The sequence below is a fragment of the Macrosteles quadrilineatus genome, unplaced genomic scaffold (assembly GCF_028750875.1).
Source record: "Macrosteles quadrilineatus isolate MER2022 unplaced genomic scaffold, UCM_ALF_1.0 Scaffold_1__1_contigs__length_201487025, whole genome shotgun sequence".
Taxonomy (NCBI): Eukaryota; Metazoa; Arthropoda; class Insecta; order Hemiptera; family Cicadellidae; genus Macrosteles; species Macrosteles quadrilineatus.
Window position 1 is genome coordinate 35,798,578 of NW_026542594.1, and position 23,880 is coordinate 35,822,457.

A 23,880-nucleotide genomic window follows, 5' to 3' on the forward strand; every position below is an offset into this window, starting at 1 on the left:
CAAAGTATAAACAGTTTTGCCAACTATCATGACGTCACTAATCATCTTATCCACATACCAAGTGACACACATATGCAACAGACATCCCTGTAGACCACTGCAGAAAATTCAGGGTCTTCAAATAGACCATTATGAAGATATAAGCTTTTGAATAACATATGACACCGACACAAATATGCTACGTCAGTCTGTTTTAACGTGACTGCAGTCTACGGGTAGGCTACAAACCGGCCATCGCATATGTGCGTCGCTGGTTATGAATGAAAAATTTAGTACTATTGCGGCAGCGAACGTGTCAAACAAAGTTAGCTACAACAGTTTACTTATTACCATTCATCCTTTTGTAACAATAATAAAGATGAGTGTTCCAACCAGTTCATCTTCAAGCCTCCCACCAAAGCATCTCCGTCTGGTACAAACAAAGTTGGTTGTATCTATCATGGTTCGTTGATTATTGATGGAAACTGCAATATATTACACATGTTTCACAGTAAACAAGCTTAGATAAAGCCTACTTTCCCATGTTGGATACAATGTAAAGCCTAAACGGTCATTCACTATTGCACTCATCCTAATACGGTATGTATTTTGTTTAAAAGTACTAACTGTTGAGGTAGAAGTGGCGTCTCAACTAATTAAACAATTTGTGTTGCAGTTGGACGGATTGACAGGGGTTCCTACTCGTACAACATCGACATTAACACCGACGACACTTCGCAACATTGAACAGACGTTCATCGACCTGCAGTGCCAGGAGGAGACTCATCAGAACCAGGCTGGCTTTGTGCCTCCTGTGGTTCAGCCTGTCACTCACGGTGAGAACACATCACATTAAATGATCACTGGACCAAGCCAAATACCACTAAAACTTTTGATTTAAGTGATTATGACATTAATGAGTTTTTGTTACCGTATGGGAACGGGGGTTTATGTTGGGGGGGGGGGGGAGTTTATGGGGTAAAAATAGATTTTTCCCATTATTGACCCTAAAAACACATAATTTAATAATTTCTCTCCAAATAATTTAGTAGAGCTTAAAAAGAAATAATTTTGTATATTGAAGCGTTGTTGTATGCCCATGTTATTCTTATGGACAATAAATAAACAAGCAAACTGTTTATGGATATACTTGAATCAAATTGGGCAATTTTGTTTATTTTATACTAAGCTATCAAAATTTCAATAAAAAAAAAACATCTATATCTATAAAAGAAGAACTATGTATGTATGTATATATATATATATATACTAGCAGAGTACCCGTCCTTTGTACGGGGTTGGCATATAAGTATAAAATGCTTATTGCAGTTATACTCGATCTTTGCGTTTGCAATGTGAGAAGATTAATGTCTACCACAGCTTTTGGGTTTCTGGCTGGACTCTAAACTAACATGGAATGACCATGTCCTGCAGGTCTGTGACCAAGGTGTCAAGAGTGATTTGTCTGTTGAGGAAGCTAAAAGATGTTGTTACTCAGAGATATTTTGATTAATGTCTACCACAGCTTTTGGTTTTCTGGCTGGACTCTAAACTAACATGGAATGACCATGTCCTGCAGGTCTGTGACCAAGGTGTCAAGAGTGATTTGTCTGTTGAGGAAGCTAAAGATGTTGTTACTCAGAGATATTTGATTAATATCTACCACACACTTTTATATAGCCATATCTCCTATGGCATTGTATTATGGGAACACCCGCCACAATGCTCTGAAGTACTCCTCCTACAAAAGAAAGAATGTATTATTGTTACCTAGGCTGATTATCTTGCTTTATTACATTGCATCAAGAGAAGTTACAGTAAGTTCTTATAATGTGGAATAGTTTTAAACCCTTTGAACTATGTTTCAATTGTTTACTTATTAGTTCAGTATTATATATTAAAAAACAGACAAATGTTGTGTATATGAATTAAATGGCACAAGAACCATAGAGGATGGAGGCTTATGTGTCCCAACTAAAAAACATGTGTTGTAGTGTGTCTTATATTCTAAGTAGAAGAGACTATTAGTTTGAGTAGAATAGTGTTTTAAAAGATGAAATGTGGGTTGCAGGTTCTGGCTTGTTCATGAGTCTAATAGATCGCAAGAGCTGGGGTGGGGGCAGCACTGTCATAGGAGACTCTCACTCCAGCAACGACAGCACTCTGTCCATCACCCCACCTAGCTCCATCCCCACCACGACACGAAGGAACATGGGCGGCCGTCGACCTATCAAGGATAAGAATGTAAGTCACCTTAGGGTTTCTGTCCCTCATGTTGTTGGTTCAAATCCTGCAAATCAACAAAGACTATATCAAACTGCCGCAACCCTCTAGGCCTGGGGCCCTATTTCAACTATGAAATGGTTGACTGTTGAGTTGAGTGTTGAGTCACTCACTTTCCAATCGTTTTGTATTTTTCAAACGATTGATAGTTGACTTATCCAACCAAAACTACTCACCACCTATAGCTGTTGAGTGGACGGTTGACTGCACTTTCTTCTTCATCTTTCGGCAAAAATTGCTCTTTTTGAGTCAACGCCATATTGTTATTGCTTTAATTTACTAATTGCGATTTGCGATTAGAGGTTATGTATTTGTTATCAACAGCACCCAATACTTTATGCGATTGTTTTCTGTAGAATAAATTGTATTTTTATTTTATTTACTGTGTCAATACTAGACTATCAAATAAGGGCTTTATCCTTGTTGGTGTGTTATGACGAAATTTCGGGTTGAGAGACAAAATTGAGATTTTAAAGTACGTAATTGTCGTCTCACCTGAAATTCTGTCACACCTTAAATTTGTCCAGATAGCTTAGCCTACTATGAGATAGTCCAGGACTCTAACGTGTTCGTTAATTAATTATCGTTTCGAGTTTATTGGCTCAGAATATTAATTACAACAATAATGCTTACAATGTTAAGCTTACCTTCAACAAGTGCTCATCATAGCCACTCGAAAAATATGTAAAGTTAAATTTAGAATTTTGAATAACCTATCGAAATGCGAATAAGCCTAGTTAATTAGAAACTGAACTAAAACGTGATTCGGTCGTTATACTTGGTAATCACCAAAGTAAACTTGTCGGGAAAATTAGACTCGGTCGATCACCAGAGTCGGTACGGGGTTTCTTAAACCAAAATTTACGTAAGACGGCTCGGGGTAACGGGATAATCCCTACGGATATTACTCGGGTGATTTGAATAAATTTCGTGGCGAGTAAGAGCCGAGGGTATGTGTGCTGACGGCGGGAAAAAGCGTGCAAGTCGCGCGCAGCGCGCTTTTGCGGCACAATTAAAATAAAAATTAAAACTTCTCTACAACTAAAAATAAACGGAATCCTATAACGGTAGCACACAATAGTTAAGGGCTCCACCACCAAGGGGAAAACTTTATTTAACTCACCAGGATGACTCGGGTCTTTGCTAATTGTTGGATTGCTCCAAACAGCGACGTCCTTATCAATCTGAAGCCGGTAGACAACTGAACTCGAGGTCGGCTCCTCTGGCCCTTCTTCCCCATCGCTCCTGGCGGCAGGGTAGCTAACTAATTTCCTCCCCACTACGATGACGTAGGCCTGCTCCTTCGATGCCGTTGTCAACGCGGGCGCGGTTTACCCCGAACGAAAACTAATACTTCTAAATAAAACTTAAAAACGGCTTTTATCCCCTTGACGGCTTTTGGGTCGTTACACCCCCTTCTTACCTCGCAGAGAAAAAAAGAAAAACGAAAAAAAAGAAAAAAAGAATACCCAAACTTAGGGTATTAACGACATCTGTCGCGAAGCTCTACTTGAGCGAAAACAAAGAAAACGGAAACTAAAAACTCTTCTTTAAATGGGCGCGTTCGCCTCAATAGATGTCCTTCATTGTCCGCAGCTTCTTCGTTCGGACCCGGAAAAACGTACCGTCTTCCCTGAAGACCTTCATCCTTTGGTTCTTCCTGCGCCGCCCCGTGTCTTCCAACGGCAAGTTGGACAGGAGGGCGCGTACCTCCCGTGGCACTGGCCGGCTAGTCGACGCGGTGGCGATCAGGGCGTGACGTGCATCGGCGGGAGCATTGCGACGGTCGGCTGGGGATACCTCCACCAGCGCGGCCGTTGCAACCGCGGGTCGACGGGGTGGTTCCTCTTCCTCCTCGCCTTCCAAGTCGGATGTGTCCAGGATTATAACGTCGTCGTCAGCTGCTACAGACGCTTCGGCGAACTCTGTCGGCTGGGTTAATGACTCTTCCCCCTCCCTCGGGGCGGAGGGTCCGGCGGTTGCCTCAGATGGTGTGGCTGGTCCCGGTACCCTGACGAGGCCTGCATCCTCTCCACCCACGGTTTTCACCAGTGGGGGAAAGAAAGGTGAGACGGTCGTCCACGATGGCGCGTTAATAGCCTCTTCTAGCTCCTGGAGCAGCGGGTCGTGGTCGGTGAAGGGACCGAGGACCACGTCGTCCTTTGGAGAACTCAAAACAATCCGGGTGGCTGGACGGGCGGTGGCGTGCCGGCGAACCGGTTGTCCCTCCTGGGGTCTTCTGGCTCCAACATCCCGTAGTCTTCATTGTCGAACCGCTGACGGATGAGGACCCGGAAAACGGTCTTCCGGCAACGAGTGGGCAAAAACTACGGTTGAAGTTCCGACCACGGGCCACCCAATCCGAGAAAACGCAAACGTAGATCCCGCAAGAATTGTCGTCTATCTGGCGGGGAAGCGATTCGGGTGTCCCTAACAGACGCCATTCGGTCGACACGAACTCACGCTGGTGGTCATGAGCATGAGTCCGGAATAACTCCAGGACCCAGCGCATCTCGCCATCGAGTTTGTGTCGGCCGAATCGTAGGCCAGGATGAGTCTATCTTTGGGCCGGGCGATAATCAGCGACCAATGACCAACGTCGCTGATGTGAGTCAACAAAAGCGGAACCAGGACGATGTCGCGGCAAAAAAGATCGGTTCGTCCAGTTCATTCTGAACGGCGTCATAGCCCCCACCCAAAAAGGCAGCACGGAACCGGACTCGCAACGCGAAAACGGAGGCCATGCCGAATAGCGTGCTGCGCCGCTCAACGATGCGGAGGAACGCATCGATAACCCCCCTCCGAGATCAGCTCGTTTGGGTAGAGGGTCGTCAACTCATCCGTGGCGACTGGGATGTTCGGACGTAGGGCGAATGCGTACATGGTTCAAGCGGGAAATTCGTGTACAAAACGGAGAACGATGGAACGGGAGAACGATGACGGTGAAGGGTGAACGGTGTCGGGGTCGGGTAAGAAAAATCAGAAAATTGTGTGTCAATAGAAAGCGGAAAGCATGCAATTACTACAGCGGAGAAAATCAAGCTTATCGTGCACTAGCTAAAAAGGCAGAAGCAGTCTAAAGTGATAGCGGGTGATCTCAACCTGAAAGCAAACATGCATCGTCAACTCTAAGCTAATGAACTGCACCCGCCACCACATGACCCACCTAAGGAAGGGAAACACATAGTAACCTTAAAGTATCGCGCGCTCTACCTTCATATCGTGACACGCGGCGCATGCCGGCACGAGTGGCGAACGGTAATCAAATGTCCGTGGACCCACCAGTAAGCCACCTCGCGCGTCGCTCTCGTATTTCGCGTGCTAGCGCTCGACGAACGGCTTTAGATCCTTCGCATGTACTGTCACGTATGCACGGCTCGAGGGGTCGGAAACGGAGTATAGATTCGCCCCAATACGCCCTCGTATTGTACATGGCCCTCGGAATTTCGGTGCCAACTTGCCTACGACGGAATCAGCGGCCGAGGAGAGCGTGCGCATTCTGCGTAGCACCACGTCACCTACGTTAAAATTTGCGGGCCTGCGTCGTAGGTTGTAGTAGTTGGCCTGTCGCCGGAAAGCAGCCTCCAGATTCTTACGGCATTTGTCGTAGATATGGCGGAACCGCGCTTGACGCTGGTCGTGGATATCCTCCAACGACTCGTCGACGGACGCTTCGGCTAGACCTAGGTGGGAATCTGCCAGGGCTCGCGGTGGGCGCAGCCGTCTGCCCAGTAATAGGACCGCCGGAGAGTAACCCGTTGAGTCATGAATCGCGGAGTTCAACGCGAACTGGAACTCAGGCAGATGCGTGTCCCAAGTGCGATGGTCTTCGCCCACGTACTGTGACACCATGGTCTTGATCACGCGATTCTGGCGCTCGATGGGGTTCGACTGAGGAGAGTAAGGCGCCGTGTTGCGAAATTCGATGCGCCAATCCTCAGCCAAGTCTCTAAACACTTTCGACACAAACTGGACCCCGTTATCGCAAAGTAAGACTTCTGGAGACCCGTATCGTAGGAGAATTCGCTCCCTAAACTTGGACGCTACGTTCTTAGCGGTAGCTGATCTGATAGGGCACATCTCCGTCCACTTGCTAAATACGTCTTGGAAAGCCAGAATAAATGTGTTTCCGCTCTTCGAACGAGGCAGCGGGCCCATCAAGTCGGTGGAAATAACATGCCACGGGCCCTTAGGGTTACGGTAATACATCTGTCCGGCCGGCTTATCCTGAGGGACCTTGTATGCTTGACACTTTCGGCAGGAACGTACGTATGCCTTGACGGATTTCCTCCAGCCAGGCCAAAAATATCTCTCGTTCACACGCGCCAAGGTTTTCTTGACCCGAGATGACCGGCTATCGTCAGGTCGTGGGTCTCGCGCAGAACTTCGGCCTGCAGGTCCTCTGGAACGCATAACTTCCAGCTCAATTCCCCGTTGCTCTTATTGGTCTTCGTTTTGTAAAGTTTGTCCCTCGAACGTTGTAATGCCGGTACTTTGTAGGGTTCGCCCTAACTTTACTCGACAGGACGGCTACCCAGTCGTCACGTGAAGAGGGTGCGGCGTCGCTAGAGGCTTCCGTACCGCCTCGACCTTCGGCTGACGTGACGTTCACGTCGGGGGTTACCGGGACGTTCGGTTGACGGGATAAGGCATCAGCAACACGGTTAAGGGTCCCTTTGCGGTACTTAACTTCAAAGTCGTGTTGCTGTAACTCCATTATCCAGCGCGCTAGCCGTCCGGTTGGCTCGGGATGTCGTAACAACCATTTGAGAGCCACGTGATCGGTGACGGCTACGAACCGGTAACCTTCAAGGTACGGCCTAAACTTCTTCGCTGCCCATACGAGTGCCAGGCACTCTTTCTCGGTCGTAGAGTAGTTCTTCTCCTGATTAGTGAGAAGACGACTCGCATACGCTACTACAGCTTCCTTCCCGTCGTTGTCCTGAGTGAGCGCCGCGCCTAGACCATAATCGGAAGCGTCAACTTGCAAGACGAATGTTTTTGAGAAATCGGGGCACGCAAGTATCGGTGCGGTAACGAGCTTGTCTTTCAGAGATTCAAAAGCCCGCTCCTGCTCTGTGTCCCAATTCCACTTACAATCTTTGCGTAAAAGTTGAGTCAAAGGTCGAGAAGTGTCGGCAAAATCACGGACGAAACGTCTATACCAGGAGGCTAAACCAAGGAAGCTCCGCAGGGTTTTGACGTTGATAGGTCGGGGGAAGTGTTTGATGGCAGCTACCTTCTCGGGATCGGTGCCTATGCCCTGATCATTTACTATATGTCCGAGGTATCGTAGTTCCGTCTTACAGAAGTTGCATTTCTCCGGGTTTAGTCGTAATCCGGCGTTTCTTAGCCTACCGAATACCTCCTGTAACAAGTCAAGGTGTTTGTCGAAAGTAGTAGATACCAGAACTAAATCGTCGAGGTAGGCGAACGCGTAGGGCTCAAGTTCCGGGCCTATCACTCGGTCTAGGAGTCGTTGGAACGTAGCACCAGCGGAATGGAGGCCAAACGGCATCACGGTGAACTGGTAAACACCAAGTCCAGGCACGGTAAAAGCAGTGATTGGCCTACTATTCTCCGAGAGAGGAACTTGCCAATAGCCCTGCTTCAAGTCGAGTGTGCTGATAAACTTTGCCGTCCTCAATTTCTCCAAGATAAAATTTATTCGGGGCAAAGGATATGCGTCACGCACCGAGGCTTCGTTAACTCGTCGCAAATCTACACAAGGTCGCAGCCCGCCGGAAGATTTCTTAACCATCACGATGTTAGAGCTCCAGGGGCTATTCGCAGGCTCGATAACCCCATCCTTAAGCATGGTCTCGACTTCTTCCTTAATAATATCCTGCATTGCCGGATTACGTGGGTACGATCGCTGTTTCACCGGTTCGGCACCCTCCTTAAGAGTTATCACGTGCTCTATAAGGTGGGTTTTGCCGCTGACCTTATCGAAGAGCGCGAGTTCGTTAGCTAGAAACGTCTCTAGTCGCACGCTCTGATCAACCGACAGCCTACTCACTGCAGCTACGTCGTTGGTGGGTCCGGAACATTCTCCAGGACCTCGTTCTACAGTGAGTTCAAATCGCACCAAGCCGAGGTCGTTAACTTGCGATATTCCTAAGACTAAATCGCAAGCCAATCCCGTCACATGCAACGCGTCCCATTCGTATTCGAGTTCGCCGAATAATCCGCGAACTCGGTATCCAGTCGTGATGTGAGACAGCATGCCATTCGCCATTCTTATATCGACATCGCTGTCTATAGGCGGGACCCCTCGGGATTGTAAAAACGTTGCGAGACGGTCACCAATGAGGCTGACCATAGCGCCGGTATCCACGAGTGCCCTAAACGGTCGACTGAAAATTTCTACGGTTACGAAGGGTCTTGTATCGAGGGAAACAACATCGTGATTGGTCGAGACAGGAAAATCTTTTATTCGTTGGAGCCACGCGCTCCATTCTTGGGGGGTTGTGGTCCGGATCGGGGATTTGGACTCAGCCTCCCCCTCCTTAGCTGAATCCTGTGTGCGTTTCCCGCCTTACAATTGCATTTTGCGGTCGAGACGCCTTTGGTTTTGCAATAAAAACACTTCCATGTTCTTGGTTCGGGGCAGTCGCGGAACAAGTGCCCCATACGGTCACAATTCCAGCAAACGTACTGGTTGTTCACGTGGACGGTTTTCTCCAGTGCCACCCCTCTCACACTCGTGTGGGAGTTGGGCACGGATAGGGTTTGTGCCTTGGGTCGCGAACTCGGTCCTTGTCGCGCGCGGTCGTACCTTTGGTGCTGCGGGTAGGTCCGGGAGCTCGGTTCGCGTGGTGGCTCAGCAGTGACTGCGGCGTTATCGACCGGACGTTCAGAACGCCTTCGCCCGTGATACGCGGTTTCAGGAATGAGAGAGATAGCCGGAGGGGGTGGAGGACGAAACGTGCTCTTATCCCTAACGTAGGACTCGTACTCCTCGGCACGCTTAATCAGTTCGGTCAGAGTCAAGCAGTCCTGGCGTCGAACCATAAGCTTGTATTCGGGTCGCATATTCGTATAAATCAAGTCAATCTTATCGTGGGACGAAATGGATCCTCTCCTTCGAATTAGCGTGCTTAACGCGACTACAAAATCTCTAAACGGCTCTTGGTCACCCTGTGTCCGCTTACGAATCTCTTCGTCCAAGTTACGGCGATAACCGAGAGGTAGATATTGGATTTCGAAATGGCTACGAAAATCCTGGAAATCGGCCCACGCTTCCCGGTTATTGCGGTACCATAACAAGGCGTTACTAGTCAACAGTTCCGGCAGAGCCCTGAAGACCTGGTCTGGGGCTAAGGAATACGCCTCCATTAGCTCCTCCAAGCGTTCCAGGAACGATACCGGGTCTTTGCGACCATCAAAACGAAGGTTCCACTTACGAACGACGTTGTAAATGGAGGCTCCGACTAGCGATTGGCGGCCTGAGGGGCCAGCGTGGCTCGATGGATCGGCATCTCGCAACTCGCGAGTTGCCGAGGCGTTAGGACGTGGTACCGCACCGTAGCACAGATCGGCATAATTCGTGGTAGGGGGTGCGGCGTGAGCGGGAACCGTGTCGGTCGCGTAGTGTCCCGTGGGAGTCGCGTCGTTTGACCTCAAGGTATTCACCATTGAGGCTAGGACCCGTCTCACTAGCGTAGAGTCCGCATTCGGTGACAACCCAAGTATCTCCCGTACACTGTCACGTTCGTCGAGGGCGGTATGTACGCCTAACTTGTCCTTAGACGCGTATTCCAACCCGTAATTCGCCGGCGGGATATTAAGAGTGCGTGGAGGGTCAACGGTCCGGTAGGGTTCGGTACGGGTAATTGCGGAGAATGGCGATCGCCAAAAATCCACAAAACTCTTCCTAAGTTCCTCAGCCGTACCTGCCGTAGAAAGGCCGTATTTACTCATCTCGTTCTGCAGCTCCTCTTTGCTCAGTCTATAAATCCACCCGACGCGCGGATCGTCAAACGGTGTGCGCGGCACGGACGATTCCGTAGACCCACGGGTGGTAACAGCAGTAGCAGCGGTGGTTGCTGTAGCGACAAACGTTGAAGTGGTAACGGCAGCTGTAGTGGTAACGGTGGGAGCGGTGGTAACGGCGGGTGTGATGGTAACGGCGGGAGCGGTAGTAACAGCGGGAGCGGTTGTGACGGTGGGAGCGGTAGTGACGGCGGTAGCGGTAGCAGTTGGCGGCGGGTCATTGTTTTTGCGCGAGGGCCTTTTCCCGGATTCATCTGGAGTCAGCACATACATAACTGGGAAAAGATAAGTCCAAAGGCGCAAAAATAATTCCCAAGGTGTCATTTTTAAATTATTATTAGGAAATACAACAGTCGACGATAATGGTTGTTGTCGAAAAAATACGTAAAAGACTGTGTAACTGTCGTAAGGCTCGTCGCTAATCGCAAATGTTCAGTATAATATTTAAACCACTGATACAATACCCCTACAATCAATGTTTACAATCGAAAAAAAGTAAACAAAGTTCCGATAATACGTTAGCCTAATGATCGTTGTGAACTAATTGTTACTGAGCAATACAATAATATGTTAACCAACAATATTATTATATCACTAACGTATACGTAAACCGTCGTAATTAGGCTCAATCCAAAATATAATAATCCTGTATTATTATATTAAACAATGTTATTTCCTGTGTGTAACAATATTGTATTACAATACAATAAAACTGGGGTATTCTAATTGCTGTTAAGTATTAGGACAACCAGAAGTATAACAATATGTTAATCAACAATATTATTATAAAACAGTTCTGATCCCAAATATTTAAAGCGCGTCAATTTCGTTATAAATATTACGCAATGCAATGGATGTAAATATTGTCAGAAATAAGCCCACTAGAATTGAAAGAACTACGGGGAAACTCCAATAACAAACCGTTATCAAACAGCTGATCGGGCCGCTCTTATCTCTTGCCCATTCATACAGAGAACAATAGGCAAGCGCAACACTAGTGAACTAACAGGTCGACTAGACTTCTTGATGCAGAACAATTCTTACAGAATATTCTTAATTAAATCGAAAGGCAGTGTTAACTATTTCCTACTTAAATAATTATAATCGAATAATAATAAATTATCAGAGGAAATGTATAAACAATGGTACAGATAAACACGGTGTATAAACGGTTAAGTTCGAAGTCAATTAAATTCCAATAAATATCCTGTAATTCTATTACACAAACGTAGTACGTTAAACAACAGTACTGACGTTTAATCGTATCTAGTTCTACGGTATACAACCAATATTCCACTGTAACGTCTCGTACACAACACTGATTATGGTAATGTTCGTATGTGTAATATTTATTAAATTCTGAGCCAAAACAATTAATTATCGACTATGCCTTCGGGCGCCATAAAAATATATTTAACATTCAATAGTCCCTGTTCGGATCGCCATTTGATATGACGAAATTTCGGGTTGAGAGACAAAATTGAGATTTTAAAGTACGTAATTGTCGTCTCACCTGAAATTCTGTCACACCTTAAATTTGTCCAGATAGCTTAGCCTACTATGAGATAGTCCAGGACTCTAACGTGTTCGTTAATTAATTATCGTTTCGAGTTTATTGGCTCAGAATATTAATTACAACAATAATGCTTACAATGTTAAGCTTACCTTCAACAAGTGCTCATCATAGCCACTCGAAAAATATGTAAAGTTAAATTTAGAATTTTGAATAACCTATCGAAATGCGAATAAGCCTAGTTAATTAGAAACTGAACTAAAACGTGATTCGGTCGTTATACTTGGTAATCACCAAAGTAAACTTGTCGGGAAAATTAGACTCGGTCGATCACCAGAGTCGGTACGGGGTTTCTTAAACCAAAATTTACGTAAGACGGCTCGGGGTAACGGGATAATCCCTACGGATATTACTCGGGTGATTTGAATAAATTTCGTGGCGAGTAAGAGCCGAGGGTATGTGTGCTGACGGCGGGAAAAAGCGTGCAAGTCGCGCGCAGCGCGCTTTTGCGGCACAATTAAAATAAAAATTAAAACTTCTCTACAACTAAAAATAAACGGAATCCTATAACGGTAGCACACAATAGTTAAGGGCTCCACCACCAAGGGGAAAACTTTATTTAACTCACCAGGATGACTCGGGTCTTTGCTAATTGTTGGATTGCTCCAAACAGCGACGTCCTTATCAATCTGAAGCCGGTAGACAACTGAACTCGAGGTCGGCTCCTCTGGCCCTTCTTCCCCATCGCTCCTGGCGGCAGGGTAGCTAACTAATTTCCTCCCCACTACGATGACGTAGGCCTGCTCCTTCGATGCCGTTGTCAACGCGGGCGCGGTTTACCCCGAACGAAAACTAATACTTCTAAATAAAACTTAAAAACGGCTTTTATCCCCTTGACGGCTTTTGGGTCGTTACAGTGTTTGCAATACTTTGAAATAGACTAGGCCTACTAATTGAACTTATTAAAGATAATTGTTATTATGATTTATTAAAGATTGTGGTAAAGGGAAACAATATCATAGTTAGTTTGTTTCAATACCATAATTCACCTAATAAAGGGATTAAATTAATTTAAGTACAGTATGCGTTCAGTGCAATGGCAAACATCCATTTAAGCTTTAACCTCAATACAAACACAATTAAAAAACCCATGAAAAAAAAACTATGAAGGGAACTAAAATAAGGTGATGTGTTCTAAAATAGAGACGAAGAAAGCAAATAATTTATTTAGGGTATGCCTAATAATGAGCTACAGCCTAAAACAAGCATCCATAGTAAATTTTATTTTGAATACTTATACAAGGTACTTTTGCAATCACTTAGATTAAGCAAGACATAACCTCAATCTCTCACGAACGGAGTTGACAGTTACCTCAGTGTCTCGAAATATGGTAGATTGAGATTAGCTGATTAAAGGATCCAGATTTTAGAGCAAGAGGTTAGATCGAAAATCGCAAGAACTCTGCATTGTGATTGGTTCAAAATGACATCATCTGAATTTTGTGCGGTCGTATGCATTCATTTCCAAACGAATCACTCAACTAGCGATTCCCAACTCACTTCTCAACTGTTGGATTACAAAAATACCAAATCCTGTTGTTGGTTGAGTTGAGTGTTGACGATTGACTCAACTGTTAACCATTTCAAAAATAGGGCCCCAGGTGTGAAGTAACATGTCCACTTTAGGGCCTTGCATCCTACGACAAAATTTACACCATCCGCAAAGTGACACACTTTTTCTCCCACTAGCCTGACGTCAAAAATTGGACATTCTATTACTTTTGTAAGGGAAACAATTATAATGGGTAAGGGGAGAGAGTAATTGTGTGGAAAGTACAAAAAATACAATAAAATTTTAACCAATACATTTTCAGCATTGGTGGCTGTTCCATTGTGTTCAAGTTTAAAAGTTCTATGCCATACTAAATTTACCAGGTCTATACATACATATCCTCTCCCGTTCTGGATATCTCCTGGTTTAGGTGTTCACTAGGCCTCTTATCTTCTTCTGTCCCTCCACAATTGGTCTTGAAATGCATCTAACATTTAAATGTGAAGTATTGTTCATGGTAAAAGTTCAATATAACCCACCCTAATAACAATTGCTTTATAATGTGTCCCCAGACTGAATTCTTCTCACTAAATCCAAAAATGTAATTGTTTTCTGTCGGAAAAAGTCCTGAGTTTCCGGGAAATGGTATTACATTTTAGGAAAATTAAGATAAAACCCAAGTTCTTGCAGTGACTAATACTTCAAGGGAAGGAAGGTATGAAGATTTTCTTTCTACTGATAGCCTTTTTCTAATTCAGCGTGAAAAATACTGGGTATTTTCTATAGTTTAGGTTTAGGCAGTTTACGGGGTAAAAAAAACCTTTTTTCTCATTATTTCATTCAACGATATTATTTTAACAGAAGTTAAATAGACTGCAAAACAAAATTTTTTCGGGTCAGATGACATTGACCAAAGAAAAGAACACTCTCAGAGTATACTAATAAAGTTCCCCAAGCAAAGCTCGGTCCCCAGGTACTTATAACAAACAAACAACAACAATCAAAATATTGAATGCTTAAAAATAATTATACATTTATTAGGAAGTCAAGTCTTCAGTGAATAAAATGCATTCTCCAGAAGTCATATCTTACATGTATTCTTGGCAATGTGTATCTAACAACAATTATGACATTGACATGATCATGTTTGTAAGAAAATAAGTTCTGGAATCTTTATAATTAATAGACTTCAACCTTTTTGCAATGTACAAACCCTTAAAACAGTTTACTATGCCCACATTCACTCCCATATAACTTATGGCATTGAAATTTATGGGGGTACGAGTAATCAAAATTTAAAAAGAATTTTATTATTACAAATGGAAGCTATTAGACACATCCTAAATTTAGAAAGAACCTCTAGCAAAAATTCTTTAAATATTTCAAAGATTTGGAAATTTTAACAGTTCCGTGTTTATACAGGGTGTCCCGGAACTCTCTACCAATATTTTAGGGCATTGATCCTGGGTAAGAAACGTACCTAAATATCATATTTAAATTGCCCAGAAGTCCTTAGTTACTCACACAGCCGCCATTTTGTTTTTTTCAGTTATTATTTTTTTTCTAAAGAATGGTTAAACATACGAAATTGAAACTTTGCACAAACATTTATGACAACTATATAAAGCTACAAAAAAATTATGACGATTTTTCAAATTCATAAAACAAAATGGCGGCCATTTAAAATTTTCTTTCTTAAATAACTCAAAAACCATTGATTTTACACAAATTTTAAATGGCCGCCATTTTGTTGTATGAACTTAAATAATCGTGATAATTTTTTGGTAGCTTTGTCTAGTTGTCATAAATGTTTGTGCAAAGTTTCCATTTCGTATGTTCAACCATTCTTTAGAAAAAAATTAATAACTGAAAAAAACAAAATGGCGGCTGTGTGAGTAACTAAGGACTTCCGGAAAGTTTAAATATGATATTTAGTTATGTTTCTTACCCAGGAGCAATACCCTAAAATATTGGTAGAGAGTTCCGGGACACCCTGTATATCTATAAAACAATTCTTTATGTAAAAAATAATGAATCAAAATTAGAGCGACAACAGGATATCCACAATTACAATACTAGATATAAACAAAATTTCACAATTAACAATCATAAAAAAGAAAAATATAAGCAAAGTCCTCAGTATATTGGCATTAAATTTATCCATCAACTCCCAGATGACATAAGGAAGGAGCAATGCACAATTAAATTTAAAAAGAAACTGAAACAATTTTTAATAGGAAATTCTTTTTATAGTCTGGATGATTTTTTTAACTTTAAGTAATGTATTAATTTTATCTAACTTTAAGCAATGTATTATTTTATCTAAAAACTGTTATTATAAAATCTTTTAACTTTATGTAATATATTCCTTTATGTTATTTAAAAATAACATAATGACGCATTCATGTACAATGTATCTGTACGTTTTGAATGAAGATTTTATTGATTGATTGATTGATTGAACATATAAAATTATAGACCATAATTGTACGTTCAATGCTATGGCAGAACACCACATTCCTGCTTACCACTGAGCTAATTGCACAGAGACAAATCCATTTATTAAATTATAGAAAATAAAAATTTCTGGTCACAAGAAAATTGACCATTTTCTTGCTTCATTTAATTCTAGCTACCTAAATTTATTTACAAGCCATACCTCACTGAAACATTGTCATGTTGATGTTGCCCTTTCTATTTCTAACATTTTGTATGAATATCAACAGATATCTCCCGAGGAAGAAGAAAGAAGGCAAGTCCGGAGAGAACGAAACAAACTGGCGGCAGCTAGATGTCGAAAACGAAGACTTGATCACACGAACGAATTGCTGGAGGTAACCATAAACTATTATTATCTAATGTTAAATTCTTTTTTGTTTCACATAAAATTATTTATCTAAAAAGATTAGTCATTGATGAGTTTTTTTTACAATAGGTTGATCTGCCAAAGTCAAACGGGAAAAATTTCCTATAGGCTACTGGGGATTTTACCACGTCCATTGGTTATAATTATATCATAGACCCTCCTATCAGATATATTGTCTCTCCTCTAGATAAATATATTGTCTCTGATCTAGAAATACACAACCCTTATAAGCTGGTATGGTATTAAATGAAATCATTGAATGATCCAATGATTTATAAAACCAACCCTACAGAATGTCCTATTTCAATTAATTTAGAGTGTAATACCAGCAAACCACACAGCTTTCAAAGCACTAGCCACAGAATGAATGGTATCTATAAGTATAAAACTATCTGCTACAAGTAAAGTGGCACCAACTTCCAAAGGGTGTTGGTTTATATATTTGTATGTTTGGCAGTGATAAACTCAGACACGGCTGACCACAAAACTTGGTACATACATTGTAGAATTTCATGGAATAGGTTTATACTAGTGATGGGACGGTACTTAATGTCAAATGTCAGTTCCACCGGTTCTTGGGAAAAGTACCAGGACCGAGAATCGATGGTGAAATGTCGGTACAGATACCTTCGGTACAAAGTTAGTAGTTTATATTTTTATTTACTCATTTACAAAATTCAAATTGTCAACCATGATGATTATTTCACTTAAGGCTATTTGAAAGGGCATGTTTATCATAAAATATTATCAATAGCAGGCAATATGATGATTATTTCAGTGTTAGTTGGTTAAATTGTCGTCGCTATCGTCAGCTGATAGAGTGGTGCAATCATCGACACCAATCGCTTTTTTAGGCGTAAATATTTATGTTTGTAATATTCAGGAGGTTATAGACCAATGTAAACAGTTAATAAGTTTTGTTGGAAGAACAGAAAATGCTTAGAGTTCAAAGAAGAAATATTGAAAACAGGAGACAAATTATAAGAGATCTTATGCGTATGAGAAGAGTAGAAGAGAGGTCTGGTCTAATAACAGTAAGGACTCCACATACACACTACCTTTGTATGTCACTTGGTGAGATGAACTGTAATATGCCAGTTCTGCTATGCAACTTCACATTGGAAGTGAATACACAATACACAAAAAATATACACATCTTGTTGTCATGGTAGTAAAGTTAACTTGCCTGATGTCAGGTCAAATGAATACGTTCAAGAAATGTGTACCGGTAACACTGACGGATCGAGATATTACAAAACCTAATTTTTGTTGGGATTTCTGTATTGGTGTTTGGGGATTTTTGACAATCATTACCTACTGTAGGCCCTACTACATGCTAGGCACACTAATTAAATTGTAGACTGTATCGAATTCATGGAAACAACGGCAAACATGAGAACTAATAATCCCTTTTTAGAATTTGATAATTTTATAAAACGGCAAGGAGATGGGGAAATTGGGTTGGAAGCCATTGTTACAGGAACAGGGATGAGCTGGCAACAACACCACAGAACAATGAGTGGTTTGGTCTTTACATTTTTATTGATTAATTCAACATTAGTTTATTTCAAATGTGTGAAGTAATGATTTGTTTGTTTTACAGGAGACAGAAGGCCTTGAAGACAAAAAAAATAGTTTGTTGCAAGAAATTGAACAGCTTAAAACAGAGAGAGAAGATTTAGAATTCATTTTGGAAGCTCACAAAGCGACTTGTCGGTTGAACAGATCAGACTCACCCCCAGATGTGAAGCCTTTTAGCCTCAATGCCAATAAGTTCTTGTTGGGATCTGCACCTGCGAAGATGGACCAAAAATCATTTGAGACCAAGAGACCACGGCCCACATCACTACCTGTCGCCCCTCGCAAAATGATCAATGTGGCTACGTCTGAGGTAGCCGGGGTACCGATCACCACCCCCACAGCTGGTATGCCTTTCAACTTTGACTCCCTCATGGACGGAGGCACTGGCCTCACACCTGTGTCTGGTCCTCTCATCCCCTCCTGCGCCACTCAGCAGCGTAGCGGCTGTGTTGATTTGTCCAGCCCTGACACATTGCCAAACAAGCTTGTCTCCCTCTGACATTAGGCCTCACAAATGCAACATATATTATTTATTTAAGTGTTAACAGATTATTAATAAATCAAATTTATATTAGGTATTATTGAATAATTGTAAAGTTATTGTGTTTATGAATGTAATATATATTGCTGAAGTTAATTAACTGTATCGGTGCTTCGGTACAGTAGGGTGCCTGGTAGCAGCCTAGTTGTACCGAGATATCGACTGATCTCATTTGTCGTAGATTTGTTTGCAGTTTTGAACTCTGCCTCCAGCATTTTATTTCTAGATAGTATATTTATAATGTATAGAGATTATTTACCATTATAAAGTAAGGAAGATAGAATAAACAATATGCCTGTGATGTTAAGCTTTTCTATGAGTTTGTTTGTCAATATGATGCCGCAATATAAGGAAATATTTTGCAATATGTTTTCTTACCAAAGATAAATTGCCACCACATGCCTTGTAACACACATTTGGAGGTATTTGTAAGATGAATAAACTTTTTTTATACAATTAAACGTGTTTTCACACTTTGATTTCCTAATCCTTCTGACATGTTTTGATCTATTAAAAAGTAGCGATGGTTAAAACCCTGAAATTTTGAATCTCATAATAGAAACTTAAAAAATCATCAAAGCCACATTTACACAAGGCCAGTATGTTTGCCACAGTCCACTTCATTTTAAATGTACGCATACACCAACACAACCAGTAATATTTCACAATTAAAACACACCCAATTGGTCTGGAAGCCAGCTACTGAGCAAGTGGAAAAATCATCGTGTGAACGAATACAAGCGCACTCAAAGACTGGCCAGCTTCTTACACGCTGGCGTGTAGCTTGTAACTCGCCCCTTGTGAACAGCGGCTTAAACGGTATTGGCAAACTGACACATCTTTATCCCGTTAGCTTGTCGAAACCCTTATAATAGTTATTACTAGTACGAACAGCAGAGGACCAAGTATAAGCAGCAGAGGAACACCCCCTCAGATCATAAGTCATCAACCTCAACATACTGCAGCCTGTCTCACAGATCGGATCCCAGCCAGTCCAATACACTACATACAATACAATTTTTAAGCTTTTTAACCACTGTTTTTATTTATATTTATATTACAAACTACAAGTCAGTATTAAGTCATCAGATATAGTACAACAAATCTTTGATACCTTAGGAAATAAAAAAGTATACTGTACATACATATTTAACAAAAAAAAATCACTAATTTTCTGAGCCAAGTGATGGTTGAGTTATCCGGACTGCCGGGTTATCGAGTGCTGAGTTTGCAAGACTACTGTACTAATTTAAAAAAAATTGAAAAGTGAAAATTTTTTTAAATTTTATACTGAATCTTAAGACAATACTATTAAAAATCAAGATTTCAAAAAATGCCTGTTTGGAGATACCCACTTACAATTAGTCTCAGAACATTCCAAAATTTTATCAAAATCGAACTGTAGGCGTAGTCTGTAGCTCTGTACACAACATCCACACACATAAACGCAAAATGGACATCTCCCTTAAGGGTCCCAGGTCCCAGGTTTCTACCCCTCATTAGCATGGAGACCCTCCAACCGCTCCTGCCGAGAGAGGACAGGTCTAGTTGCTAAAATACCTCATATGCGGGTTTACCTCTTGGAAGCAAATAAGTTTGCGTTTCAGTTGCATTACAATATACATTACTAACCAGAAAATACAACATTGTTCTAAACGTATTTTATCTGTAATATCATCAAAATGCTATCCGAGAAGTTATTTGGTATGTTACTTGTACATATGATACAATCCAATAGACCAATCATTTTAGGATACCAGTAATCCTTCTTTTTAATATCATCCACACTTTGTGTGATAATACATGTATTTATATATAATAGTGCACTTTGTAATGTTTCAATTTAGCTTGACCATTTGGGCTGTGTTGTGCCTGGGCTGGGTTGGGTTTTGGTTGGATCAATTGTGATTGGAGTGGGCCTATCTCGCATTTTTCATGGTTTGGGTATTTCTTGATGTTCTTTAAATTACTAATGTGGCAATGTTTCTAGTAGTTTGTTTTGTGAATGGTGGCAATCAGGAATGTTTCTACCCACTTACCGTACCTGGGTTGGCTTACCCACTTACCGTATTTGGGTTGGGTTGTCCATTGTAAATGTTTCAGCAACGCAATTACAGTTGTGAATGTACATTACTATTTTATTTCACACACAGGGGGATGAACATGTAAATGTAACAACTAACTAAGTAGTTAAAACATATTTATTTGTTGCATTTATTGAATGTTTGTTTGCTGGTTTGCAATGGATTCTCTGACGGCTCGAGCTCCAGCCGACAGCAGCTGATGGATCAACGACGATCAAGCGGGCAGCGATGACGTCAGGCTGCCGGAAAAGGAAGATAACTTTTGGTGGAAACATCTGGGTTTAAAGTTCTAGAACATTCCATGGTCTCCATAGCAACCAAATCGGGTATAAATACAGCAGTCCACGGGCCAGTCTTCACTTCACGAGTTGACAGTCAGCGCTGCGGGTGTAAACCATTTGCCAGGCGCAAATAAAACAATAATTAATAGTAATCAAATTTGTATTTGTGAAAGAAAATAAAAACAAGGAATAAGGTCAGTCCCAATTGTGTACTCATTTGAAATATTAATAAGGTAATTTGAATTAGATAAGTAAGTAGGATAGAAATTAGAATAGGCCTACACACAAAGTATTTGTCAGGCCCCGGCAGACCGCTGGTGCTGCGGCTTTAACACTCAACACTCACGCACATTCGGTAGTTGTCTGGCACCTTTTTAAAGAGTGCTGCGACCGAAATAACACTTACAAGTAGTGGCAATAAACAATTTGACTCCATACAAAGCATTTGTCAGGCCCCGGCTGACCGCTGGTGCTGCGGCTTAACACTAAACAAGCACGCATATTTGGTAGTTGTCTGGCACCTTATTTTAAGAGTGCTGCGACCAAATAACACTTACACATAGTGGCTCTGTATAACTTAACATTATATCTCACATTTCACACATTCTGCAGTTAGGATAAAATCAGTCACGTGGCAAAGAACCCATCCCTGAGAAACTTTGATAAAAAATACAAAATAAAATAAATACAATTAAATGAAATTCAGATTTAAGTCATTGAGACGTTACAACTTATTGCTCGAATTCGAGCAATTGCAAAGTATTACAGGCGTTTTTTTCAAAACGAATAACAGTAAAAATTTCCGATGAATTAAAAGAGTCAACTCAAAGATAATGTTATCAATCACTCCACTCCAGTTATCGAAACTGAAAACGAACTCGCTCTGAAAATGAACGTTCTTGTATGTATCATGTGTTTACAATGAACAGCTGTAATTAATACAAATTATTTGTCTGTTAAGTAAACAAAATATTTTCTACATAAGAAATACATTGGGATTTTGATGACCTGTAGGGCAAAGCTAAAGTGTGAATAACTAAACAAGAAATAAAGGCAGCCATCAAGGAAATGAAGAACCACAAGGCCGGAGGAATAGATGAAGTACCTGCAGAGTTTTTCAAAAATAGCCCACCAATCTCAGAAGAAATCATGTATAAATTGTTAAGAAAAATATGGGATGAGGAGAAGATACCTGAGGACTGGAGAACAGGGTTGCTAGCCAAACTGCCGAAAAAGGGTGACCTTACACAATGTGGCAACTGGCGGGGAATAACTCTCCTCAGCACTGCTAGCAAAATAATTTACAACAGGTTATTTATTAACAGGTCTTGTACATATATTTATTGTTGAAGCATCCATCCAATGAAACATATTTTATTATTCATATGTGATTGTTTATAGAAAAGTGCTTAATACTATTCACAGGTTATAAGGGTTTTAATTATTAATTTAAAGGAGTAGTTCTGATATTTATGAATATATCGATTCCGCTATTGAACTTAATATCTACATTAAACATGTCAGCTTATAAGTTGAGGAAGGTTGAGGTGGCTTACGAGCTTAAAATCAGAGGACTGTAACGTGTCAAGGGTAGGGGAGGGGTAGTTTCCTTTAGAATACGTTACAAAAGATAATTTGCCAAGGATAGCTAGTCGAGCGGGGAATTATACTTCCAGAGTCCAACTCTCCAAGTAGCATTCACCTGATTAAAATACGCTAGAGAGGTGTCAACAAGGCTACAGTATGCATTTAGACCACTAGCGTATTAGAGTCACTCAGATGTAAATATGTGGAAGGTAAACCAACCACTCAATCAGGTTTCAGTTTTATGTGTCATCACACGACTCTAATACGAAATAGGAAATAGCCAATCACACAAAATAGACCACAGAGCAAATTAAATTTTTAATTGGTGGGAAAAAATCTACTTTAGTACTTTATGTGGTCTTAAAGGATATTTAGTCAAGGAGCCTAATCTGAATAATGGGTTGCACTGAATCTATATCAAGATCACTTTAAATATAAGGCCAAAAGCTATTTCTCTACTTCAATACTGTTTGCTTTAATTACTATTTTTTTTTAAAGGAATATTTGAACAACCAAGGAAGGGAGTTTGGTTGTCCACAAGGACGGTCTGTTCGGTATTGATAGGTGTCGGTTGGTTAGTTAAGTGATATGGTGTAGGTCTGTAAGTCAGCAAGTTACGTTGGGTGTATCGCCAAGGAGGGTAAATAAAAGGTGCAATGAGTTTTATACAATCAAGCTATAGAGTAAAATGCAGAGAAAATTCAGATCAACAAATATCAAACACTAGGGTCAGCTTGCTAGCTTACTAAACTACAAGCAGGTATTAAAATCAATCAAGCAATGCACCCAAAATAAATGACAATACTTACTCTAGCAGTTTATAGCTAATATACAAGCTAGACAGATGATGATAGGTATAGCTACAATAACACCAGTTTAAATAGAAAATCAAAATATCACACCCGTGGAGTGATTACTCCTATAATATCCTACGGTCGAACCTAGTGAAATTTCACTCCGATAAAAAGGAAAATAAACCCTATATTTTGGTAAGTTATCCGATACCGAAGGAATCTACGGGACTAACTTGTAAGGTTGGTTCGGAAGGATCGGGGTGGCCTACCCGTGGAATGTGTACGGGTTGTCCCAAGGAAGTTATTGTAGGTTAGACAGGCTTCTGGAACTCACCCGGTTGGGATGAATGAGTTCCCAAGGAAATGTTACAAAGTAGCCCTTCGTAGCCGACTAATCTAATCTAACTCGTTTAGTCGTATTCGAAATAAAACGAGGACTAACTTGGCGTTACCCTATCTTTATGTATCGTATCACTCTACTGTGAAAATAAAATATAATAACTTGATTTCTCGCAATTAATTAAATATTATAAAATTAAAAATATAAGATGCAAAAGATTTGCCGCCCTAACACCGTTTTAGGGGATGAAAGGTATATGGGTTTCCTGTGGTTGGAATACAGGACACCTCACAGGAGTTTTTATTTTGGGATCGACAGGAATTATGGTTCTCGCTCGGAAGGAACTAGCGAGACCCCAAGGAATATCGAATTAAAATAATCGAAATAATATTTCTTCGGAACAACCTTTAAACGTTAAAATAAAAATACCACTGGTCTCGGTTGCAATAATAAAATAATAGCAGACAAACTTACTATTTACGAA

The 23,880-nt window shown here is 41.4% G+C and overlaps 1 protein-coding gene across 2 annotated transcripts in view; it reads left to right on the top strand.

Annotated features, from left to right (window-relative positions):
- Positions 1–18,771, top strand: part of LOC128982745 (transcription factor kayak) — a 70,114-nt gene extending 51,343 nt beyond the window's left edge. For both annotated transcript variants that reach the window (XM_054401690.1, XM_054401691.1), the window contains exons 2-5: positions 656–815; positions 2,051–2,223; positions 16,049–16,156; positions 17,792–18,771. In XM_054401690.1, coding sequence (XP_054257665.1) covers positions 656–815; positions 2,051–2,223; positions 16,049–16,156; positions 17,792–18,268 — 918 coding nt within the window. In that variant the 3' untranslated portion in view covers positions 18,269–18,771. The remainder of the gene's footprint in view (positions 1–655; positions 816–2,050; positions 2,224–16,048; positions 16,157–17,791) is intronic.
- The last annotated feature ends 5,109 nt before the right edge of the window (positions 18,772–23,880 follow it).